The 24230-nt window shown below is 34.5% G+C and overlaps 5 protein-coding genes across 5 annotated transcripts; all 5 read right to left on the reverse strand.

Moving 5' to 3' along the window:
* Positions 1-477: 477 nt before the first annotated feature.
* LOC113690629 (germin-like protein subfamily 1 member 14) lies at positions 478-1554 on the reverse strand. The gene is made up of 2 exons (XM_027208622.2): positions 1381-1554; positions 478-1278 (listed from the first exon to the last, which is right to left on the reverse strand). Exons 1-2 carry the CDS (start codon positions 1499-1501, stop codon positions 710-712), a joined length of 690 nt encoding a protein of 229 aa, XP_027064423.1. The 5' UTR covers positions 1502-1554; the 3' UTR covers positions 478-709.
* A 3073-nt stretch (positions 1555-4627) lies between these two features.
* On the reverse strand, positions 4628-5656 carry LOC113699620 (putative germin-like protein 2-1). Its single transcript, XM_072049663.1, has 2 exons — positions 5536-5656; positions 4628-5417 (listed from the first exon to the last, which is right to left on the reverse strand). Exons 1-2 carry the CDS (start codon positions 5654-5656, stop codon positions 4831-4833), a joined length of 708 nt encoding a protein of 235 aa, XP_071905764.1. The 3' UTR covers positions 4628-4830.
* Positions 5657-10972: 5316 nt separating this feature from the next.
* Positions 10973-12004, reverse strand: LOC113688647 (putative germin-like protein 2-1). Its single transcript, XM_027206541.2, has 2 exons — positions 11832-12004; positions 10973-11731 (listed from the first exon to the last, which is right to left on the reverse strand). The coding sequence occupies exons 1-2, from the start codon at positions 11950-11952 to the stop codon at positions 11160-11162; spliced, it is 693 nt and encodes a 230-aa protein (XP_027062342.1). The 5' UTR covers positions 11953-12004; the 3' UTR covers positions 10973-11159.
* A 2368-nt stretch (positions 12005-14372) lies between these two features.
* LOC113699637 (germin-like protein subfamily 1 member 18) lies at positions 14373-15471 on the reverse strand. Its single transcript, XM_027220007.2, has 2 exons — positions 15297-15471; positions 14373-15187 (listed from the first exon to the last, which is right to left on the reverse strand). The coding sequence occupies exons 1-2, from the start codon at positions 15418-15420 to the stop codon at positions 14619-14621; spliced, it is 693 nt and encodes a 230-aa protein (XP_027075808.1). The 5' UTR covers positions 15421-15471; the 3' UTR covers positions 14373-14618.
* A 2774-nt stretch (positions 15472-18245) lies between these two features.
* Positions 18246-23160, reverse strand: LOC113699645 (probable ribosome biogenesis protein RLP24). The gene is made up of 5 exons (XM_027220013.2): positions 23038-23160; positions 21949-22055; positions 18994-19107; positions 18738-18874; positions 18246-18635 (listed from the first exon to the last, which is right to left on the reverse strand). Exons 2-5 carry the CDS (start codon positions 22027-22029, stop codon positions 18464-18466), a joined length of 504 nt encoding a protein of 167 aa, XP_027075814.1. The 5' UTR covers positions 22030-22055; positions 23038-23160; the 3' UTR covers positions 18246-18463.
* Positions 23161-24230: the final 1070 nt, after the last annotated feature.

A 24230-nucleotide genomic window follows, 5' to 3' on the forward strand; every position in this document is an offset into this window, starting at 1 on the left:
GAGTTCAAAATGTAAAGTTCGAGTTCGAACTCGACTAAAATTCGAGTCAAGCTCAACCTTAAAAAAATAATTATTTTATTTTAAAAAATGAATAAAATAATAATTTTTCAAAATAATATATATATATATATATATATATATATATATATATATATATATATATATATATATATATAATCTAGTTGGCTCGCGAGTTAACAAGTTGAATATCTTTAAATTCGAGTTTGACTTGATCAGTTCAAGCTCGAGTAAAGCTCGGATTCGAGCTGCTCGCGAGCTGTTTGATTCATTTGTAGTCGTACTTCAAATACTTCTTACAAGTGCTCCAAAGGTTTTTCATTGCACAATGAAGCTATGGTAAGAAGAATTCATCCAATCTGTGGAGATACGTTCTTTTAATCAGACAAAATTCATCTTTCTAGAATCCAAAAATAAAAGAAGACAAATGTGGTTCATATATTGATTATATCACAGGGTACAAAAAAATTAAGAGAAGAGGTAGTGATTTATAAATTGCATTTTCCTGTAAGGTGGGAAAATGCCAATGTATTAATCTATGTAGAACCATTGTAGTAACAAAGGGGCCGAAATAATGCTGGATTTTGGAGTAATTCCACATGGAGATCAAAGTGGAAATGACCCAATTATTTATGCTTCAACACATTACTGTTGCACCCCGAATCTCCTTTGGTTTCAAGAGTTACCCATACTACGGGTAGTTGTTATCCCACCAAAATTGGGACTGAAGTTTTTTGATGACATCGTTTCCAACCTGGAATGCTTTGGTAAGAACATCAGGAGAAATTGGAGGATCTGATCCGAATACAGCATTAGCAATGGCGATGACTCCTGGATTCTGGCTGCCTAAACCAGCAAAAGCAACAGCATTTGAATGTCCTTGGTTGAATTGGAAATGAATGAGGCCTTGGGGGAACACAAACACATCTCCTGGATTCAAAACCTTGGTGAAGAGCTTATTCTTCATGTTCATGCCCGGATTCGAAGTAACGAAACCAACAACTAGAGTACCCTCCAAAACAAAGAGGACCTCAGTAGCACGAGGGTGAATGTGGGGAGGGTTCAAACCATAAGGCGCAAAATCGATGCGTGCTAAGGAAACACCTAAAGTGTTGAGCCCTGGAATTTGGTTGACATTTACTGCTGTTACATTGGACCCGAGTGGATTTGCTGTGCTTCCAGGTTTGTTAAGCCCTGGAAAGAAGAAATCTTCGGGTTTCACAAGCTTTGGATCCTTGCATATCTTTCCATTGACAAATACTGCATTAGCCAAGATTCGACTAAGTTAGTTTGTCAAACATAGTTAGGATTCAAGTATATAACATGCAAGAGTCAAGAAATTTTTGAAGTAATCTAGTTTACCTCCGGCATTGGCATCAGGAACTGCCACACAAAAATCCTGCAGTGGACTTGGATCAGATGCATGGACAACTGCAAAAACAAGTGCCAAGATGGCTGCAGCAATATGGATCCGAACTGCCATGGTTATAACAAAAGAGGTATCAAACTATGTGAACTAATTAGAAAGATGGTAACTTGTTTCTTCTCTGGTGGTGGAAGGACATGTGGGAAAGATGCCCATTTATAGCCACTTTCGGTACGTTGAACTGGTCATTACATTTTCTCATCTTAAAGATTAAAAAATGCCGCATTGTCTATGTGTACTATTTTTGCACAATTCAACCGACGAAAGATTCTGCAACCACTACTTTCGACTTTGTCATTTTCAGTAGGACTGATTAATAGCATGTAAATGGACCTTTTCATTTCCTGTTTCTTGTCTGTGTACGTAACTTAGAAGGTGGATGGACTTTTTCTTTCTTTTTATGTTTTCAAAATCTACTCTGGACTTGCGTATATGCAGATCGGTAAGTTCTAAGTTCTAAGTTCTAGTGATTGCTTTTTAAATCACCTTGGTTTATTATTGCCATATTTTATTTAAGCTGTTAAATGTTGAAGAAAATATAGATGTAACCCTTGATTAGTTTTCCAAATTTTGGATGAAACGGATTTTCATTTACTCATTCAATTCAATACCGGCCAACAGCCACTTGGGGATAAAGGAATCAAACTTTGTCTCCCACCCGTTACTACCAGCCACTATATGTGGCTTCCTTCATGGTGGTTCTCGTGCGATAAAAAAAAAATTTCAACTCAATACCAGATTTTACACCATGCTTGTATATTTACCCAATCAAAGTTCATAGCAGTGTTTTGATATTTTCGTTTACTTCGTAGATTTGAATAGTTAAAGTTAAAATTATGAACTTTCTTAATCATTTGGATGATGTATTCCTTGAACAGACCTTGGCTTGAAAATTTGGGGAAATTTTCTTGTAAAAATTGAGATAATGAATTAAGTTTTTATGAATATTCATTAACCAACGTTGTAGAGAATTAGCACATGTATCAATATATCAATTATAGTATTTATTAAACTTAGTTACTCATATATGATTAAAATAATAGTTCAAATGAAAAAAAAATGACACTTCTTGTCCCCCAATGTTAAGGAGTTGTAAAATTTCCGTCCCCAATGTTTCATTGAAAGCACATTTAGTCCCTATAATTTCAATTTGCTACCAATTTATTAGAGCAAATCAACCAATTTGGATGGGAAGTTTTTTGCAAATAACTCATTTAGTCCTTTTACATTTTATGTAAAGTATCTTTAGTCCATGGTCTTTTATTTTGTCTCACTTAGTCTTTTTACATTTTTTCTAACACTAAACTTAGTTCTTATTTCACTTCCACCACCCAGCAGCGTCAAAAAGTTTTGATCAGAATTTCAACTTTCTCCTCAACCAAAAATTCTTTAATTTTTTGGCAAAGGAAGGGTAAGATTTAAGAAACGAAGGGGGGGGGGGGAAGATGTTTTGAACCTAGGGCTAATTAATACGGTTTAAATCTTAACACTACATTAAAGTCTCCTTGGCAAACTTTCTTCCCTTTTCTTTTGTTTTCTTTTTTTTATATTATTTTTATTTTTAGTTTTTACTTAGTTCAACTATTTTCCTTTCTTAACATAATTTCTTGTTTTGCTCTAGTTCCCATTCTTTTTTTTTTCATTTAGCACTTTAACTATTTTTTTTAAGCACCAAAACTTCCTTTGCAGAAAAACTTTTTTCACCTTCAAATTAGGTAGCTTTAAAAGCATGACAAAAGGTTCGTCTATTCTTTAGAAAAAAATCTTTTCTTTTTTGTCATTTCTTTTTAAATATTCCTTTTCCTTTTTTTAAAAAATTATTTTCAACTATTTTTTGCTATTTTTTGAATTAATCTTTCTTGTATTGTTAGTGTAGCAATTTTATTACACTAGCTAGTGTAAATGTATGCCAAATAATCTTTATTCAAATTTCAAATTCTTTCATTTGCACATATGGCATGTGTTCCAGTTTGCTTGTGTGAAAAAATTGCTACACTAATAATACAAAAAAGATTAATTATTATTTTCTCTATAATTTCTTCCTTTTCTCTTTTATAAAAGAGGAGGAGGAAGAGTAACATGAATGAGAGACACATAGAAGATAAAGAAAGAGAGGGAGAGTGAGAAAGAGAGGGAAGCTGCCGAGACTAAATGTGTTCAAGAAAAGCTGAAAATGCGAGCAATTGAGATACCCCAAATTGGTCCAAATCAAAATATAGGGTAACTTACCTCAAATTTTGAAAATGGTTATGTTATCCGAATATACTTGACATAAATAGGTTGGATATTGTTTTTTATTTTACAAAAACATGGTTATTTGAACCTACCTATATATGAGTATATAATTTGGTTAGGGCAACCAGTACCCAAAATACAATCTCCAACTATTTAGTCATTTACTTGTAAATTAAGTTAGGAGATCCATTGCACATTTATATTTTCTTTTTGACTTATGAATTAAACCAGTTAATCTTAACTCTGTTACATTTTTCAACTGTTACATTCATTGTCACTAATTCCATTCACTCCACTACTCTTGGTACTTTTCCTCTATTCAAAATTACTTTTCCTTGCTCATAATAGCTATATCTGTTTCTTTGCTCTACTTACTTTTGTTTTTAAAAAGTTTTGACCTATCCTGTTTGGTTGTGGAGCAACCTACTGTCGTTGAAAAATGGCTTGGTAGTTTTAAGAAATGGAGAAAAGGAAACAAAATGTTTAGAATATTCAGTATTTTAGTTATGTAATGTGCATAAATTATGTAATATTTTAATCATGTATTTTGTTGATGAGTTTCTAGAGTGGTCGACTGTAGGCTCTTGTTTAATTTGGACAAGTATTGTATTTTTTTTTAGACATTTCTATTTTTTCCATCTAATTATATGAGGGTTAGATTACCCTGTACACCCAACATTTTAGATGTTCTGGGCTTTGCAAACTTTTTTTTTTTTCCATTTTTTCTTCAATGGGTGAGATTTTGAAACACTTTGAACACTTGTTACAAGAGCTCCAAAGGTTTTATATTGAAAAATTAAAATTTAAATTATGGTATATAAAGTTCATCCAGTCCGCGGAGATGCATGATGCATTCCTTTAGTCTAACAGGGTTCATCTTTCCTGTATGCAAGGGTAAAAGAAAAAACAAATGTTCTTCACAAATTGATTATAATTCAGGTACAAATATTAAGAAAAAAATTGTAGTGACCACAAATTGTATTTTCCCGAAACACGGAAAATGCAATGTATTATTGTTCATAGAATTAGTGCACTAACAAAGGGTCCAAAATAATGTATGATTTGAAGTAATTTAGTAAGGAGATCAATGTGTAAACTAGGGATCCAATTATTTATGCACCCTGAAGCTCCTTTGGAGGGTATTACCCATACTATGGGTAGTAGTGGTTATCCCACCAAAATTGTGACTGAAGATATTTGACGACATTCTTGTCAACCTGGAATGCTTTAGTGAGAACATCACGAGAAATGGGAGGCTTTGATCCGAAAACAGCATTAGCAATGGTGATGACTCCTGGATTCTGGCTGCTTAGAGCAGCAAAAGCAACAGCATTGGAATGTCCCTGGTTGAACTGAAAATGAATGAGGCCTTCAGGGAACACAAACACATCTCCTGGATTCAAAACCTTGGTGAAGAGCTTGTTCTTCATGTTCATGCCTGGGTTCGAAGTAACGAAACCAACAAGAAGAGTGCCTTCTAAAACAACGAGGATCTCGGTAGCACGAGGGTGAGTGTGGGGAGGGTTTAAACCATAAGGCGCAAAATCGATGCGTGCTAAGGAAACACCTAAAGTGTTGAGTCCTGGAATCTGGTTCACATTAACTGCTGTTACATTGGACCCGAGTGGATTTGCTGTGCTTCCAGGCTTGTTAAGCCCTGGAAAGAAGAAATCTTCGGGTTTCACAAGCTTTGGATCCTTGCATATCTTTCCATTGACAAATACTGCATTAGCCAAGATCAAGAAAAAGTTAGTATGTCACACATTAACTGGAATATTAGTGTTTATTTTTCTGATAAGAAATATAATGGTATCAATTAAGACAGTCATGAAAATTTTAAAAATAATATAGTTTACCGCCAGCATTGGCATCAGGAACTGCGACACAAAAATCCTGCAATGGACTTGGATCAGATGCATAGACAATTGTAAAAACAAGTGCCAGGATGGCTGCAGCTATGTGGAAGCGAAAAGCCATAGTTATCAGAAAGGAAGTGTCCAACTATATCAGCTAGTTAGAAAGATTAAAAGTTGTTTCTTCTCAGATTGAAGATGAATATGTGGTAAAGATTCCTATTTATAGCTATCTTTGGTTGAACCAGTCATTATGTTTTCTTATCTTAACGATTAGAAAAATGCCACATTGTCTTCCTAATCTATTTTTGTACAAGTCAACCAACGAATGATTCTGCAACAACTACCTGTGACTTCTCATTTTCTTTCCTCTTGCAAGCATAGAAAGACTGATTCGGTCATTTTGGACATTTCCCACGAAGTGGTATACTGATACAAGGTGTTGACGGACCAAGTAACTGGTAAGAACTTTTCTTGAAGAGATGGCCTTTGATATTTCTTGCTTCCAGATGTTTACTCTCTCACCTCAGTAAAATGATGCATTAGTTGCAACTAATCAGTTTGAAATCGCAGGCTCAATCCAACTTTACAAAGTAGTATCTGGGATTAGCACGAAAGAATCAAATATATGGTAATCGTCTGGGAGTAGAGGACCTAATTACTTCAGATAATTATACAAAGATGGCTCAGAACTTGAATTTCAAACTTCTTTGGCAAAACCTATGATATGTAATTATATGTGCATAATTTAGCTAGCTGGAATACCAAGCATTCATTTCCTGTTTCCTGTCTGTGCAAATAATTCCTGCTCGCGGGTCATAAATATTCCAATCAATAGCACCTAAATATATAGACCTCTTTTCATTATCCGTTTATTGTCCGTGTAATTCAGCGCATTTCTGGACTTTTTCTTTCCAAAATCATCTCAGAACTTGCGAATATGCAGCTTGGAAGTTCAAAGTTAATTCTACCTTCTTAGTGACTGCTTAATCATCTTAGTTTGATATTGCCGCGTTCTATTTAAGCTATTAAATATTGAAAAAGGAAGGAAGATGTAACCCTTGATTAATTATCCAAAATTTTGGATGAAACCAATTTCAATTCACTCAATTCAATTTTAAATCCAGATTTCAAACCCATGCCTGTATATTTACCCTATTAATTAGTGGAGTAATTTATATTTTCATTTACATCAAAATGAATGAATTATTTGAAGTTAAAATCAGGTTTGTGGTTTGACAACTAGCTTTGATAACTGGGAGTAGAAATGGTGTAAAAAGGGATGGGAGGGTTAAAAAGAATAGTTGAAGCTAAAATCATAAATTATCCTGCTCATTTATATGATTTGTTCATCTTGAACAGACATTGTCTTGAATACTTAGGAAAATTTTCTTCTAAAACTAAAAGAACTAATTTTAACGAATATTCATATTAAGCACACTTGTAGAGAATTATCATATGTATTAATCTATCAATTATAACATTTATTAAACTTAATTTATATGATCACGAAAAATAGTTTGAAAGGGAAAATGATACTTTTCCTCTCCAATATTTAGTGGTTGGAAAAATTTCATCCACAAAGTTTCATTGAGAATACATTTAGTTCCTACAAATCTAATTTATAATCAATAGTAGAAGTGATAGCAAATCAACCAATTTGGGTGGGAAAAAAAATTGACAAATAGCTCGTTTAGTCCTTCAACTTTTCTTTTTTGTAAATTATCTTTTTTCTTAATAAATAAAAAATGATATTTTATTTTATCATGTTTAATGCTTCTATTTTTTTTCCAACCCCAGAAGTACTTTTTGATTTCACTTCCTTCTACCTTCAAATTCGACAACGTTGATGAGCATGACCAAAATTTCAACCTTTCCTTAAAAAAAAAAAAACCTTTACTTTTCTTGTTGTTTTTTTTTTATTTTCTTTTGTACATCAATTCTTTGTTTTCTTTTTTACTTTCTTTAGCTATTTTTGATACTTTCCTTTCTTCTTTTTCTCTAGTCCCTGATTTTTTTTCTATTTAGTCCTTTTATTTTTTTCCCCTTAAATACCATTTGCTAGAAAACTTTTTCCATCACCAAACTCTATGGCTTAAAAGGGCATGACAAACTGTTCATATTCTTTTTCAAAAAAAGGAAATCTATAATTTTTTTGATTTCTTTTTATGTTATTCCTTCATTTTCTTTTTTGCATTTTTAGTTTAAGAATCTTATTAAATTAGAACTATAGATGTGTGTTAAATAATATTTACTCAAATTTCAAAATTTTCATTTGCACTTGTAGCATGCATTACAATCCCACTAGTATAAAAAAACTACTACACTGAAAATCTAGACAACATTAATTCTTTTCTTTTTATATAATTTTTTTCCTTTTCTTTTTTAAAAGAGGAAGAAGACAGGGTCGTTCCCTTTGGGCTTCCTTCCTTGCGGCCAAGTAATGTAGAAGTCGACACCCCTGCTTGGTGGAGGAGCGGATAGGGAGTTCATACACTTGGAGACGGATGTGTGCGATCCAGGGGTTAGTGGAGGACAACATCGGATGGATTGTTCGGTCAGGGACAATGGACTTTTGACATGACAACTGGGTAGGGTCCGGTCCACTGTGTCACCGAGTGGAGGTCTTCCACAATCAGCGGGTAGCGAATTTTGTTAATGGAGGGGAATGGAACGTTCGGTTACTCTCAGAAGTTCTGCAGCCGGAGTTGGTTCGGCTGGTAACGACAATCACTCCTCCAACACTTCAGGGGGAGGATAGGATGGTGTGGATGTTAACCCCCAATGGGGAGTTCTCGGTTGCCTCAGCTCTATCGCTTGTCCGCTCCCATTCTAATGGGTCTTTCATCGCCGACTGCATTTGGCACATGTCCTTACCAATCACAATCTCTTTTTTCATGCTCCGCCTTCTTTCAGATAGGTTACCCCTACTGGAACAGTTACGACGATTTGGAGTCTAGGGTCCTTCTCGATGTTGCTGCTGTGCCGACCCCCTGGAGGAATGATTGAACCATGTGTTTTGCACAGGGAAAACTGCCCGACAAGCGTGGAAGGCGTTCGAAGTTCAGGAAAGGATGAATACTTGTATCTGCTCGGCCCGCCATATGGCAATCGCGTGGTGGATATGCCCAGCGCCGAACCAATACTTGGCATTTGTCTATCGCCTATTGCCTTCTCTGATATGTTGGGAATTGTGGAGAGCAAGAACTAATGCTTTAATGTAAGGGGGGAGGTCAGATGGGGAAGTAGTGGCTGCTCGGACCTTGTTGCGGGTGAGGGATTTGTTGCACATACAATTCCCTTCACTATCATGGGCCTATGGCTCTTGGAGGAGCTTGCACGCTTACTTGGAAGGTCGGCCAAAACGGGTGCTCATTTTGCCTGTGAAGTGGGTGGCCCCGAGGGCAGGGCATAAACTGAATACGGACGGGTGCTCACTTGGCAATCCTGGGTTGAGTGGAGGGGGAGGGGTTTTGCGGGACTCTCAGGGGGGTTTTCAGTTTGGATTTTCCTGTTTCCTTGGCGTCACCACCACCCTACATGTTGAATTACAGGCCTTGTTGTATGGGGTAAAACAGTGTGTAGGTCGGGGTTACATGGATCTCCACTTGGAGGTGGATTCTCTAACCCTAGTTCAGATAATATCAGGGGAGCAGGCATGCCCCTGGCGGTTGCAGGTAGAAGTGGACGATCTGTTGCGGTTTCAGAGTCAGTTTCGGTCAATAGCACATTGCTTTAGAGAGGCAAATAAACCATCGGATAGGTTGGCTAAGATGGGTGCGATTCGGGGCAGTTTTGCTTTATTTGATTCCTTTGTAGAGCTACCCCCTATGGCTCGCGGTGACATACAGATGGATAGGTCAGGCTTTCCTAGTTTTCGGAGAAGGATTTTGTAGCTTGCAATTTTGCCTTTTCATGTAACCGCTCTTGGCAGCGGCCAAGAAATTCTCTCTTGAAATAAAAAAAAAAAAAAGAGGAAGAAGAGGCAGCACGAGTGATAGATGCAGAGTAGATAAAGGAAGCGTCTGAATTATTGAAAAGGGAGAAAGAAGCTGCCAAGATTACTTTACAGATGATGGACATAGATGATTTTGTTCTCTTTCTAATTTGAGATTGAGCTTGAGGATAATCTAATGGCTACATCTTTGTTGTTAGGTGAATTTCCAATTATACGTCTTTTCAGTATATTGAATATATTTTGATGGTGTTAACAAACAGACATGTTGATATTTTTGTTTTCGCAATGGTTTTTATTATTTTTTTTGGTGTGAGATTTTGCAGCGCTTTGAACTAGGGGTGCAAACGAATCGAACCGAATTGAATTTTGGCCTAATTAAATCGACTCTCAACTTAGTTTTATGAAACTTGAACTCGAGCTCGAATTTGACGAGTTCAAAAATGTAAAGTTCGTGTTCGAACTCGACTAAAATTCGAGTCAAGCTCAAACTTAAAAAAATAAAAAATAATTATTTTATTTTAAAAAATGAATAAAATTATAACTTTTCTTAACAAATAATAAAATATTGGAGATATAGATGTAATTTTATTATTAAAATAATATATATATATATATATATATATATATATAATATCTAGTTGGCTTGCGAATTAACAAGTTGAATATCTTTGAACTCGAGTTTGACTTGATCAGTTCAAACTCAAGTCGAGCTCGAATTTGAGCTCGCGAGCGGTTTAATTCATTTTTAGTCCTACTTCAAATACTTCTTACAAGTGCTCCAAAGGTTTTTCATTGCACAATGAAACTATGGTAAGAAGAATTCATCCAATCTGTGCTCCAAAGGTTTTTCATTGCACAATGAAACTATGGTAAGAAGAATTCATCCAATCTGTGGAGATGCGTTCTTCTAATCAGGCAAAATTCATCTTTCTAGAATCCAAAAATAAAAGAAGACAAATATGGTTCATATATTGATTATATCACAAGGTACAAAAAATTAAGAAAAGAGGTAGTGATTTATAAATTGCATTTTCCTGTAAGGCGGGAAAATGCCAATGTATTAATCTATGTAGAACCATTGTAGTAACAAAGCGGCCGAAATAATGCAGGATTTTGGAGTAATTCCATATGGAGATCAAAGTGGAAATGACCCAATTATTTATGCTTCAACACATTACTGTTGCACCCCGAATCTCCTTTGGTTTCAAGAGTTACCCATACTACGGGTAGTTGTTATCCCACCAAAATTGGGTGAGATTGTGAAACACATTGAACACTTGTTACAACAGCTCCAAAGGTTTTATATTGAACAATTAAAATTTAAAGTATTGGTAGAGAAAGTTCATCCAGTCCGTGGAGATGCATGATGCATTCCTTTAGTCTAACAGGGTTCATCTTTCCGGTATGCAAGGGTAAAAGAAAAACAAATGTTCTTCATAAATTGATTATAATTCAGGTACAAATATTAAGAAAAAATTATAGTGACCACAAATTGTATTTTCCCGAAACACGGAAAATGCCATGTATTATATTGTTCATAGAATTCGTGCACTAACAAAGGGTCCAAAATAACGTATGATTTGAAGTAATTTAGTAAGGAGATCAATGTGTAAACTAGGGATCCAATTATTTATGCACCCTGAAGCTCCTTTGGAGGGTATTACCCATACTATGGGTAGTAATGGTTATCCCACCAAAATTGTGACTGAAGATATTTGACGACATTCTTGTCAACCTGGAATGCTTTAGTGAGAACATCACGAGAAATGGGAGGCTTTGATCCGAAAACAGCATTAGCAATGGTGATGACTCCAGGATTCTGGCTGCCTAAACCAGCAAAAGCAACAGCATTTGAATGCCCTTGGTTGAATTGGAAATGAATGAGGCCTTGGGGGAACACAAACACATCTCCTGGATTCAAAACCTTGGTGAAGAGCTTATTCTTCATGTTCATACCCGGATTCGAAGTAACGAAACCGACAACTAGAGTGCCCTCCAAAACAAAGAGGACCTCGGTAGCACGAGGGTGAATGTGGGGAGGGTTTAACCCATAAGGCGCAAAATCGATGCGTGCTAAGGAAACACCTAAAGTGTTGAGCCCTGGAATTTGGTTGACATTTACTGCTGTTACATTGGACCCGAGTGGATTTGCTGTGCTTCCAGGCTTGTTAAGCCCTGGAAAGAAGAAATCTTCGGGTTTCACAAGCTTTGGATCCTTGCATATCTTTCCATTGACAAATACTGCATTAGCCAAGATTCAACTAAGTTAGTTTGTCAAACATAGTTAGAATTCAAGTATAACATTCAAGAGTCAAGAAATTTTTGAAGTAATCTAGTTTACCTCCGGCATTGGCATCAGGAACTGCCACACAAAAATCCTGCAGTGGACTTGGATCAGATGCATGGACAACTGTAAAAACAAGTGCCAAGATGGCTGCAGCAATATGGATCCGAACTGCCATGGCTATCACAAAAGAGGTATCAAACTATGTGAACTAATTAGAAAGATGGTAACTTGTTTCTTCTCTGGTGGTGGAAGGATATGTGGGAAAGATGCCTATTTATAGCCACTTTTGGTACGTTGAACTGGTCATTATATTTTCTTATCTTAAAGATTAAAAAATGCCACATTGTCTATGTGTACTATTTTTGCACAATTCAACCGACGAAAGATTCTGCAACAACTACTTTCGACTTTGTCATTTTCAGTAAGACTGATTAATAACATGTAAATGGACCTTTTCATTTCCTGTTTCTTGTCTGTGTACGTAACTTAGAAGGTGGATGGACTTTTTCTTTCTTTTTATGTTTTCAAAATCTACTCTAGACTTGCGTATATGCAGATTGGGAAGTTCTAACTTCTAGTGCTGGTTTTTAAATCACCTTGGTTTATTATTGCCATATTTTATTTAAGCTATTAAATGTTGAAGAAAATATAGATGTAACCCTTGATTAACTTTCCAAAATTTTGGATGAAACTTAATTTTCTTTTACTCATTCAATTCAATACCAGATTTTACTCCTGTCCTTGTATATTTACCCAATCAAAGTTCACAGCAGTAATAGCTTTCATTACTTCTTTTTTTCCTCCAAACATAAAAAAGAAGAAATTGAAATAAAAAATGGTAAATAAAAAATAGAAATTACCATTAAAGATTTGGTTTAAAAACCTATAATGACATTTGTAGTTAAAAAATATTTGGCAATTTTTTGTTTCTTATTTATTTGTTTTATTTTTTCGTTCCATCTTTTTTTGTTATTTATTTATTATTTTTATTTCCCCTTCATCTTTTTTGTATTTAGACAAAATTAAGATTTTGTAGGTCAAAGCACAAAATTTCCAAATCATCTCTTCTCTTCCCGAGAGAGAGAGAGAGAGAGAGAGAGAGAGAGAGAGAGAGATAGAGGTAGAGAGAGAGAGAGAGAAGGAAAAAAGAAAAAAAGTAGTGAGAGGGTAAATTTATTAATTTATTAGTTTGACTTTGACATTTTATTATTGACCGTTAAATTTAATTAAAAAAACTAATGGTAATACTTTAACCCAAACTATGAGAGGGTTAAATATATGTTTTTAAACTATAGGGAAATTATATAATAAGACACCAAATCATAGGGGGTAAAAAGTAATTTACCTTTGATATTTTCGTTTACATCACAGAATGCAATAATTAAAGTTAAGTTTAAAGTTATCTTGCTCATTCGTATGATTTATTCGTCTTCAATAGGAAAATTTAGAAAGTTTCTAATGAATATTCATTAACCACCCTTGTAAGGAATTATCAAATGTATCAATCGATCAATTCTAATATTTACTAACCTTAGTTACTTATGGTGCGCGACGCGGGTCGGGTCCGGATTAGTCGGGGCAAAGCTTCGAATACCGGGCGGGCAACCAAAAAAAAAAAAAAAACCTTAGTTACTTCATGATATCAGAGAAATAGTCTAAATGAAAGGGAAAATGAAACTTATCGCAGTCAATGTCTAGGGTTTGGACAATTTTCATTTCATTGAAAACATATTTAGTACAGTCAATTTACAATTAGTTTTCAAACCTAATTTTTAGGGGTTGGGCATTTAGTCCTATAATTTCAATTTACAATCAATTTAGTATTTGAACGGAAAATTTTTTTTTTGCAAATAGATTATTTAGTCCTTGAAAGTTTTATGAAAATTATCTATTATCCATGATCTTTCACTTTATCCCATCTAGTCCTTTTATTTTTCTTTCTTCTAACACCAAAAGTAGTTCTTGTTTCACTTTCTTCTACCATCAAAATGGCCGGTTTTAAAAAAGTTGACCAAATTTTCAACTTTGTCTAATAAAATTTTTACTTTCTTCTCATTTGTTTTATTATCTTTTCGCACATAATTTCTTCCTTTTCTTCTCTATTTTCTTGGACAACTTCTGCCATTTTCTTTTTGATATAGTCTCTTCTTTTTCTCTACTCCCTGTTTTTGTTTATTTAATCCTTTTACCTTTTTATTAACACCAAAACTTCCATCACCAAAACAAACTTTTTCCATCACCAAACTTAGTGGCTTTAAAGCGCACGACAAAAGTTTCAACAATTCTTTTTGAGAAACAAAATGTTTTTCCTTTTTTGTTGTTTCCTTTTATTTTTATATAATTTTTCATTTTCTTTCTTATTTTTCTCCAACTATTTTCACCATTTTCTCTTGTATTAATCTTTCCTACATTTCTTGGTGTAGAAATTGTATTACACTAACAAGTGTAGATGCATGCCAAATAATATTTAGAGATTCATATTTTAAATTGTTCATTTGCATGGGTTGTGCATCCCAATCCACTCAAGTACTACACCGATAATGTGGAAGACACTGGGCAGATAAAGGAAGAGGCTGAATTATTAAGAAGTGTTGATGGTGCGCAAAGTACAAATTCATTGACTTGCTTTGTCCGTACCACGGAAAGTGCCAATGTAGTATTCTTCTTAGATTGATGTAGTAATACAAAAGGGTCCAAATACTACGAGTATTTAATCTATAGTTTAAAGTACATCAGTAAGGAGGTCAAGGTCTGAAGGACCCAATTATTTATGCTTTAACACATTACTATTAATTGCACCCTGAAGCTCCTTTAATTTCAAGAGATACCCATATATATTATTTAAGGGTAGTTGTTATCCCACCAAAATTGTGACTGAAGTTTTTTGATGACATCGTTTCCAACCTGGAATGCTTTGGCAAGAACATCAGGAGAAATTGGAGGATCTGATCCGAATACAGCATTGGCAATGGTGATGACTCCTGGATTCTGGCTGCCAAAACCAGCAAAAGCAACAGCGTCGGTCTCTCCTTGGTTGAATTGGAAATGAATGAGGCCTTGCGGGAACACAAACACATCTCCTGGATTCAAAACCTTGGTGAAGAGCTTGTTCTTCATGTTCATGCCCGGATTCGAAGTAACGAAGCCAACAAGAAGAGTGCCCTCCAAAACAAAGAGGACCTCGGTAGCACGAGGGTGAATGTGGGGAGGGTTCAAACCATAAGGCGCAAAGTCGAGGCGTGCTAAGGAAACACCTAAAGTGTTGAGTCCTGGAATTTGGTTCACATTTACTTGTGTTACATTGGACCCGAGTGGCTTTGATATGCTTCCCGGCTTGTTTAGCCCTTGAAAGAAGAAATCTTCGGGTTCCACAAGCTTTGGATCCTTGCATATCTTTCCGTTGACAAATACTGCATTAACCAAGATCATGAAACATCAGTTAAAGTATAAAATGCAACATTATAGTACTATCAAACAAGACAGTCCTGAAATTTTCCAAAACAAGATCAGAAAGTTTACCACCGCCGGCATTGGCATCAGGAACTGCGACACAAAAATCCTGCAATGGACTTGGATCAGATGCACGGACCATTGTGAAAACAAGTGCCAAGATGGCTGCAGCTATGTGGAAGCGAAAAGCCATGGTTATCAGAAAGGAAGTATCAGACTATATCAGCTAGTTAGAAAAGATGAAAAGTTGTTTCTTCTCAGATTGTGGATGAATATGTGGTAAAGATTCCTATTTATAGCTATCTTTGGTTGAACTAGTAAATGCAAAGTGAAAACTTTGTAAACTATTTCTTCACAATTCAATCAATGAATGATTCTACAACAACTACTTGCGACTTCTCAATTTTCTTTTCCTCGCGCAAGTACAGAAAGACTAATGTGGTCGTTTGTGAAACCAAGGCCACAAGATCATGTAAATATTTCCAACTTTACCACATGCATTTTCCACATAGATGTGGAGTTCTGGTAAGACCTTTTCTCGAGATGAGATCGTATTTAATGCTTTTCTTCCTTCCAGAGTATCAGTTTACAACTAACTTTCTTAATTTATTTAAACTTTTTTATCGAAGGCTGGATTAGATGGAGAGGGAGGAAGGGAGAAAGAGAGCGATTGCCCGGAATCAAACTTCGAATCTTTAGTACCTTAAGCAGTTAGGGGTTCATCAAAATCATAGAAAATCATTCTATCTGATCAGCAATGTCAACAATTTTTGGAAGAGCACAAAAAAGAAAAATAAATGTACTAGGGACACAAAAGAAAAACTATAAGCTCATCTCATACAACTTTTGTTGGTGACTGGAAAAGAAAATCATTAATGAACCCGTTTAACTTTCTAACTTCAGTAAAGTGATGCATTAGTTTCAACTAATCCTTTGAAAGCTAAAGGACTTGTCCATCTGTGAAGTAAATGATCTAATTACTTCCTTTTATTGTTCGAAATAGGCTTCAGAACTTGAATTTCAACCTTCTTCGGATGATAATTGAACATCTTGCTACAGGATGATAAATGTTCAATTCGCAAGTCCCTTTGAATAACTTTGCACGAGGATGGACTTTTGGTTTCTTGTTTGTATTTTTCAAAACAATCGAAAACTTGCAAAGGTATGATGTCACAAATTTTTCTCAAACTTGATCTAGGTATGATGTCACAAATTTTTCTTGTTTGTGTTTGAATTTGCTAAGTCTTATTTAAGCTACAGAATTAATGTTGGAAGAAGCAATTGACCAATTACTCCTTTATTTAATTTGGACCAAAACTAATTTTTATTTACTAATTTTCTTTATTTTGTGTGAAAACAATTTTTATTTTACTTATTCAAGTTCAAAAAGGATTACTTGAGAGCACAAAGAAAAGACTCTCCTAATTGCAATTGGTGAACCCATCTAAAGCATCCTCACAAGCAATATATTGGCCTATGCTAGATACAAGTTCAGATACCAAGTTGTTTATCTCAAGTTTTGTTAAGACAATTTTGCATGGCTTTGAAACTAAATTTTGTGAAGGCTTTTAATTTTTCAATATGTAGGCAATGAATATAATTCAAACTTTTTATTAAATATTCACTTTCGACAAAGAACACAAATTAATAACACTAGTGATTAAGGCACGTACGCTGTGTGTATCTGCAAACAATAAATAAAAATTGTATTCGTTTGTGAAAAGGTTTTTTTCAATTTTACTATTCTGAAAACTAATTTGTTAGAGATTTTCAAGAAACAATATGAAATTGAATTATTTACTTCTTCATCTAGCAACTAAATCACGTACGTGGAAAAATCCAATCTGGATCCTCGATCCCCTCTCAGAAATCATCCACATCCCTTTATCAGTCCAAAACTTCATCTTTACTCATTTTTTACCTCTAGCAACCTTTCCCTTCAACAAGTACCTCAAATCACAATTAACAACTTTTGAGTTAGATCAAGAGAAATTCCTAAATCAGAATATGTATATAGGAGTTTAGATTGATAGATTTGGATTACGTACAGCTTTGAAACTTTTTCAAATCCCTCTAAATTTTGTGTAGATGACTTGGGAGATATTTAGATTTGTAATCAACGTACACATAAATTATAGTCGTGCATAAATAGTCAATGAATACAAATTTAAATATTTCTCATTAACGCAGTTCTCATATTTATAGTAAGATTCAAACGCACAACCTTTTGAAAATGAGCAATCTGTCCTTATTAAATGAATCAACTTGTATTATATTAATGAACCAACTAATCATGGTTTGCTAAATTATATTAATGATTGGGCATCGCACGCGGTTAGGTCCAAATCTGTAATGGAACTTTGGATTATCTGATAGGACCAAGGAACCGAAGTAAACCGCAACCTCTTTAGAAAAGTACTGCTAATTTGTTATTTTCAAAAGCTCTTTGACATATTACCACCAGATTAAATTGATAAATGATAATATGATATATTCATCAATTATAAGCTCATATACCTTCGTGATACCTTCGAAATAGAGAAAGAAACACAATCCACAAATTTGACAGGTCAAAATTATGTTCCAATTTTCTTTTTTTTTTCCCTTATAATTATTGGATTTATTGCATTTTTAGTTTTTTTTTTGAAAAAAGAAGGCAATAATGAGTAATTGCTTTACTACGAAGGACACTCACAAAAACATAGAGTTATCTTACATTCTCTCAATATATTATAAGGATTATATTGAGAAAAAGAAAAGATAACAAACTACATTCAAGAAGGAAATAGAATCAAATATTAGTTTTGGTAAGTGGAAATATGTAAAAAGAATTTATTATTCTATAAATAATTAAACCAATATTCAATTTGGTCGTGCTTAGTGTACCATAAAGAGTAGGGATAATAGGCACGAAATAATTTATCTAAGGAATGGATATTTGTAGATCAATGATTTTGAAAATATCACGTCTGCAAATAAAACTAGGACGCTATTCCTCATAGTATATTGGATAGCTACTTATAAAAGCTAAAAATTTTCTTTTAATTGATCTCAAGAATGATAATTTGAACAAGTACCACAAAACGTAATACTTGCGCTGTGCAATGCACATACGCTCACACTAGTTCTAATAAAAACTCCAATGACTACAAAACTAATCCAGCTTGGACCTCTTGAACCTTCATCTGCTATACTTGGTAAGATCTTGGCTTGAGAAGGATGCAATTGTGGTAACGTTACTCTTCCATTCGATTTTCTTCTGATAGCTGTTGGGAAACCTTGACCTTGATCTTTGGCAACGTGAGAGATGGCTCTTGTTGGAGTAGAGCCGGAGCTTTGACCATGTGGATGCTCTGTTCCAGTTCCTTTGCTGCCTCTCTCTGCTCCATGGTTTTCTTTCCCCTCATCCTGCCAGTGTGTAAACAGAGGTTAGAATGGTTTTTAGCAACATGGAGCAAAAGGCAGAAACTGATTTTGCAGTATGATGAATGCACAAGTAGATGAAAGAACCTCATTGTATGATGTCTGGCCTCCCTATCAACTCTGACTTTATCGATCTTCTTAATGGCTTTCAAGGTGTTCTCCGTGACATTCCTGTCATATCTCTCCGGCCTATTTCGTTTTCTCTCAAATTCAAATGTTGAATCCTACAAATTTTTGCATTGCATCAACAAAAGAACACCGTAGCATTAATGAAGCTAAAGAAAAGGGTAATATAAGAAAAGTGGGCCAAGCGAAATAAGATTACAGAACTAATTTTGTTCACCTGAGTCATGTCCTTTCCATGCAACCGCCTATAAGCCTTGGTCCATTTGACTTTGCGAGGATTCCTCTTCATCTTGAAGTTTTTGTGGCATTTTGATCTACAAAATCTGAAGATCTGCAAATGAATAACCTTTAAGAAGTCTAGTGGTTATATTGTAAATGCAACCTATAAAAAATGTCAAATGTCAAGGACAAGTAATGTAGAGGCAAAGAGAATAGCAATTTAAGATCCAGATTTAATTTAGCATGCTCCAACAGATGCACAACCTATACAAATCTCGCATCAGTTAGGTGAAGCACATTTGCCAAATTAGCCTTAAGGACTCTTGTACACTGCAACATATTTAACTAATTCAGGATAGCAGTGTCAGAGCATCATATTTCCATTGCCCGGAGAAACATGCAGTAGCCTTTTTTATTGTGGCTCTCACTGGTCGACATTTCATCTATTTTTATTGCTACTGCCCCCATCAAGAACAACCATTCCAACTACAGTCATGCACATGAAGGTGTGTCTATACATCTCGATATCAAAATTTTGATCTGGGCATCAGAGAACATAAGTTGCTGCTGTAGATGCCATAGAATTTAATGCAGTTTCTTAGCTGAATCAAGAAGACAAAATGACAAATGGGGAGTGAACAGGAGTGGGGAAAAAAAAAGTAGTTTCATATCGAGAAGACAAAAATAAAAAATCTCAACTTTATCTAGGGGTCTCAAATTTCGAAAGCAAGACATTTATTAGAAATAAGAAGAAACAGAAAATAAGGAACTTCACAATTTACTAGTGGTTGTTTCTACTACATGCAAGTTCAGTTCAAATATATATATACATGCTTCTGGGAATTAGTAGTTTACACTTAATAAAACATTTATATAAATTTGATTAACATACCGAAGACATATATATCATAAGTGTTCCAATCTTAACAATCTCATAGCAACCAATCAGGGAATCCATTGCTTAACATTACAGGTTTTGGCAATTAAAGGTGTTTTAATAAGTTTGTAATGTTGGCGATCTGATATCCAATTTCAATCATATAACGAAGCTTATTTTGTACAGGCTAGCTTTGTTTATGAGTCCTATATTCTAGAATTGGCAATTAAAATATTCGGCTACAATAGAAAGAGACTTGGTATCCGCAGCAGACATAACTCTTCTCACGTTAATATGATTCATTCTTAGAAAACTTGATTAAGATATGACTGATCCAATGTAGCCTTGGGTTGGTACGGCAAACTATGTCTAGGAGAGATTCCGATAGTTGTCTTCCTTTTGTCCTTTTTTCAATTTCAGACGGTTCAAATTACAATTGATCATAATGTTGTTGAACCATAGTGCTAAAATTAGACAACACCCTGCATTTGATGCCTCATAAAGCACACAACTCTAGTTACTTATCGTTTTACTAGCCATCAGTCATCTCTTATTATTTGCATGTTTATACAGTTTCCCAAGACCAGCCACAAATGAGTTGGAACACAAGTAAAAATGAGAACCACCACCAAAATGAGACCAATAAGGTTACTGGCAAATTCAATAAGATATATAAAATCACCAAGGTTTTAAACATTAAAATGCATGAGCAAGTAGAATTGCTAACAAGTTTGAACACACTTATTTCACTTTTTAGAACTATCTCTATCCTATCGATTTGGCCTCAATATCAGTTAGCATTGGGAAGCATACCTAGCACAAATGAATCAATCCACTAGACCGTTCTGTGGAGAATATATGAGAAGAAATTTATCCTACCTTTGCATCTTAAAATTCGATGCAGTTTCTTAGCTGAATCAAGAAAACAAAATGACAAACAAGAAATTGATGGACGGTCAACTGGAATGAGAAAAACTAGTCTCATATCAAGAAGACAAAAAATAGAAAATCTCAACCTTTATTTAAAGGTCTTAAATTTCCAAAGCATGACATTTAACAGAAACAAGGAGAAACTGAAAATGAGGAATTTCACAATTTTTTAATGGTTATGACTACTATATGCAAGTTCAGTTCAATATATATACATGCTTCTGGGAATTAGTAGTTTACATTTATTAAAAAATTTATGTAGATTTCATTAACATAATAAAGATAGTCATATTATAAAGTGTCCCAATCTTGACAGTCTCATGGTCTAGCCCTCACTCATGGAATCCATCACTTAATATTATTAGGTTTTTAGCACTTAAAGGTGCATTAAAAAAATGTTTGCAACATTGGCTATCTGATATCCAATATCAATCCTATTAGGAGATTAGCTTTGTTTATATAGGTCTATCTTCTAGAATTGGAGATTAGAAATATTAAGCTACAGTCCAAAGAGACTAGGTATACATACCAATTATAACTCTTCTCACGTTAATCTGATTCAATCTTAGAAAATTTGATTAAGATAAGACTGATCCTATTTTGCCTTGGGTTGGGACAGTGAATGTTTCTAGGAGAGATTCTGAGAGGTTTCTTCCTTTTGTTCTTTTTTTTTTCTTTTTTCCGATTTCTGGCAGTTCAAATTATAATTGATCACAAAGCTGTTGAACCTAGTGCTAAAATTAGACAACATCCTGCATTTGATGCCCCACACAAGCACACAACTGTAGTCACTTTAGACACATGCTCCCATGATTTTACTAACCATCATCTCTTATCATTTGCACATTTATTTCAAGATGAGTCACAAATGAGTTGAGAAGAAGCACCACCACCAACATGAGAGAAATAAGTTCCTGGCAAATTCAATAAGCTACATCCAATCTCTCAGGTTTTGAAATTAAAATGCATGATCAAGTAGAATTGCTAACAAGTTGAAGCCCACTTCTTTCTTTTTTTTTAAAAAACTTTCTCTACACTATCGATTTGGCCTCAAAATCAATTTAGCACTGGAAAGCAAACCTTGCTCAAATAAATGAATTCACTAGACCATTCTGTGGAGAACATATGAGAAGAAATTTATCCTACCTTTGCGTCATTCCGAACAAATTGTATACCATGTCCTGGATATACAGTAGAAGAGCAGAACCAACACTTTTCCAACCTCATTATGTCTTTCTATTAAGGTTAGGATCCTGAAAGACAAAGCAAATGATACATGATTGTTGAAAAGAATAAACTCAGCTATCGATTTTACCATGAATGGGCTGTAATCCTACAACAGCAACCATGTTTATCTTAGCTGAAGTATTTTTGCAGACAATTTGAAAAGAATCCAAACAAACCACAACAGATGAACCAGAACAATAAAAGAGCTCACATACTTCCACCCCCCCCCCCCCCGGGAGGCTCAGTCCCCTGCCCCAGGAAGGGGGAAAACAAAAAGAAAAGAAGAGGAACCCATCTAGGATCCATCAAGCATATTGTTGACAGTTCTATTGCAATAGAAAGACATCATTTTTGAAAACGTGCATCCATTTGTCATCACGCTACCCTATTCCCATTGTTTCAAAAACGTGGCTTACATAGACAAAAACAACCAAAAATACCCCTCATAATTCTTCTTTCCTGCAAATAGGATTAAATTTATCATTTTTTTGTCGTTCTTGTTACGTCCCATTCAGAGGGAAGTATATGTTGAGCTTTCAACAATTACAGATGGTTATTCCGCAAGATATTCATCAACATTGGATTAAGACAAAGGAGAGTTCTTTTTGCCTTTCCTCAATCAATTTTCAGTAATCTTAGTCTTACTTCTTGCTTTCATTTTCTTCTAAAAATCCTAACTTTTTCAAGTATAACAGAAAGACAAGAACAATAAACACTGGTCTGGCTATTCCTGAAACATTCTTCAATTATGCAAAAATTAGCTCACCCATTAGCCACAGTAATATGATTTATAATACTAAACATCAAATACCTAAGAATTACGGACAAAACCAAATTTAAACAGATTAATGTGAACTGAAATTGCCATTCCCACATGTTAAGAATTTCTGCCTATTCACCAAGAACTTAATTACTGAATAAAAAGTGACCAAATTCAGAAAAATAAATTATCGAAAACCCATTAATTTGAGGACGAGAGGAAGAAAAGATGAAGGAAGGCTAGCTCACCTGAGATCAGGCGGTGGCGGGAGCCGCGAAGAGGCACCGGCGGCGGCGGGGGGGTTTGCTGGAGGGTATGGTTCCGCAACTTGCGACTTGACTTATAAGTGGAGATTTTTTGGTCAACTCAACTGTAAGGTAAAAGTTTTTGACAAAAAAAAAAAAAAAAAACTGTAAGGTAAAAGTGAAGATTTTCACACTTGGTCCCTAGAGAATGAAAAATTGAAACAATTCACTCAAAACTTTAGAGATTCAAATATTTATCTGTGTAGATGTCTTATCTAATACTATCTAGTCCTCTTTTCAAGAGATTGTTCCAGGCCAAGTGAGAGTTCTGCCAGCACATAAGGAAAAAAAGAGTATAGGGTTCTAATTAGTTGTGAACTAAGCATCATTGTGGATCATATAGAATATAAAATATTATTTGAGTGATTGAATTCAGGTATGGATACTCGCTGATACGTGAAACGAATAAGGGTTAAAAAGCAGCTGACTTGCAAAGTGTAAATAAGATCAGCCAAATGATGCACTGGGTGGTATCCGACCCATATCCACTCCTACATAAAATTAAATGAATTTTGAAAGACAAAAGTCTTAGTTTGGCTTTTAAAATGGCAAACAAAATGTTTTTGCATATTGACTTTGTGAGTGGGTTCAATTCATTTTGTAACACTTATGAACGCCAAACTTACACTAGGCCAAACGAGTGTACGAATATCCTTAATTGCTTATGGAGGCAAAAATATTCTTAATTAAATATAGAGGCAAAATTATATTGGTAAAATTAAATTAGATGTATTCATTTAGTTGCACTAGATGTATTCATTTAGTTACTAAATTACATTAAACCTTTACCGAGTTGAACATGACTGTATACCAAATAAGGTAAAAATAAAATTGGTAAAATTGTTAACACTAAATTACTTAATTCAAATTGAATTAAGTTTCTTCATTTGTTTATCAAGTTTGGGTTATTGATAAAATTTAGCAAATTTTTAACATTAAACAATAGCAAGTTATCTTGATTAGTTGTAAATAGTTATAACCAACAAAATGAAAACAAAATTTTTTAATTGTCTACTGAACCAGCTTGTTTTTGTTGTTCCATGTAATTAAATAATAACAATAATAATAATATCACCTATACAATATATAATGCATGAGTAATGGCAATTGATGTTAACATTTTTTGTCGTCTTTTG

Source organism: Coffea arabica, chromosome 1e (assembly GCF_036785885.1).
Source record: "Coffea arabica cultivar ET-39 chromosome 1e, Coffea Arabica ET-39 HiFi, whole genome shotgun sequence".
Taxonomy (NCBI): Eukaryota; Viridiplantae; Streptophyta; class Magnoliopsida; order Gentianales; family Rubiaceae; genus Coffea; species Coffea arabica.

Excerpts from the sequence above, each read along its gene's own strand:
- LOC113690629 (XM_027208622.2), bottom strand. The coding sequence starts at position 1,501 with ATGGCAGTTCGGATCCATATTGCTGCAGCCATCTTGGCACTTGTTTTT. Across the intron at positions 1,279-1,380 it reads TCCTGATGCCAATGCCGGAG|TATTTGTCAATGGAAAGATA; the intron begins GTAAACTAGATT and ends TGGCTAATGCAG.
- LOC113699620 (XM_072049663.1), bottom strand. The coding sequence starts at position 5,656 with ATGGCTTTTCGCTTCCACATAGCTGCAGCCATCCTGGCACTTGTTTTT. Across the intron at positions 5,418-5,535 it reads TCCTGATGCCAATGCTGGCG|TCTTGGCTAATGCAGTATTT; the intron begins GTAAACTATATT and ends ACTTTTTCTTGA.
- LOC113688647 (XM_027206541.2), bottom strand. The coding sequence starts at position 11,952 with ATGGCAGTTCGGATCCATATTGCTGCAGCCATCTTGGCACTTGTTTTT. Across the intron at positions 11,732-11,831 it reads TCCTGATGCCAATGCCGGAG|TATTTGTCAATGGAAAGATA; the intron begins GTAAACTAGATT and ends TGGCTAATGCAG.
- LOC113699637 (XM_027220007.2), bottom strand. The coding sequence starts at position 15,420 with ATGGCTTTTCGCTTCCACATAGCTGCAGCCATCTTGGCACTTGTTTTC. Across the intron at positions 15,188-15,296 it reads TGATGCCAATGCCGGCGGTG|TATTTGTCAACGGAAAGATA; the intron begins GTAAACTTTCTG and ends TGGTTAATGCAG.
- LOC113699645 (XM_027220013.2), bottom strand. The coding sequence starts at position 22,029 with ATGAGGTTGGAAAAGTGTTGGTTCTGCTCTTCTACTGTATATCCAGGA. Across the intron at positions 19,108-21,948 it reads TTGTTCGGAATGACGCAAAG|ATCTTCAGATTTTGTAGATC; the intron begins GTAGGATAAATT and ends ATTCATTTGCAG. Across the intron at positions 18,875-18,993 it reads ATGGAAAGGACATGACTCAG|GATTCAACATTTGAATTTGA; the intron begins GTGAACAAAATT and ends AAAAATTTGTAG.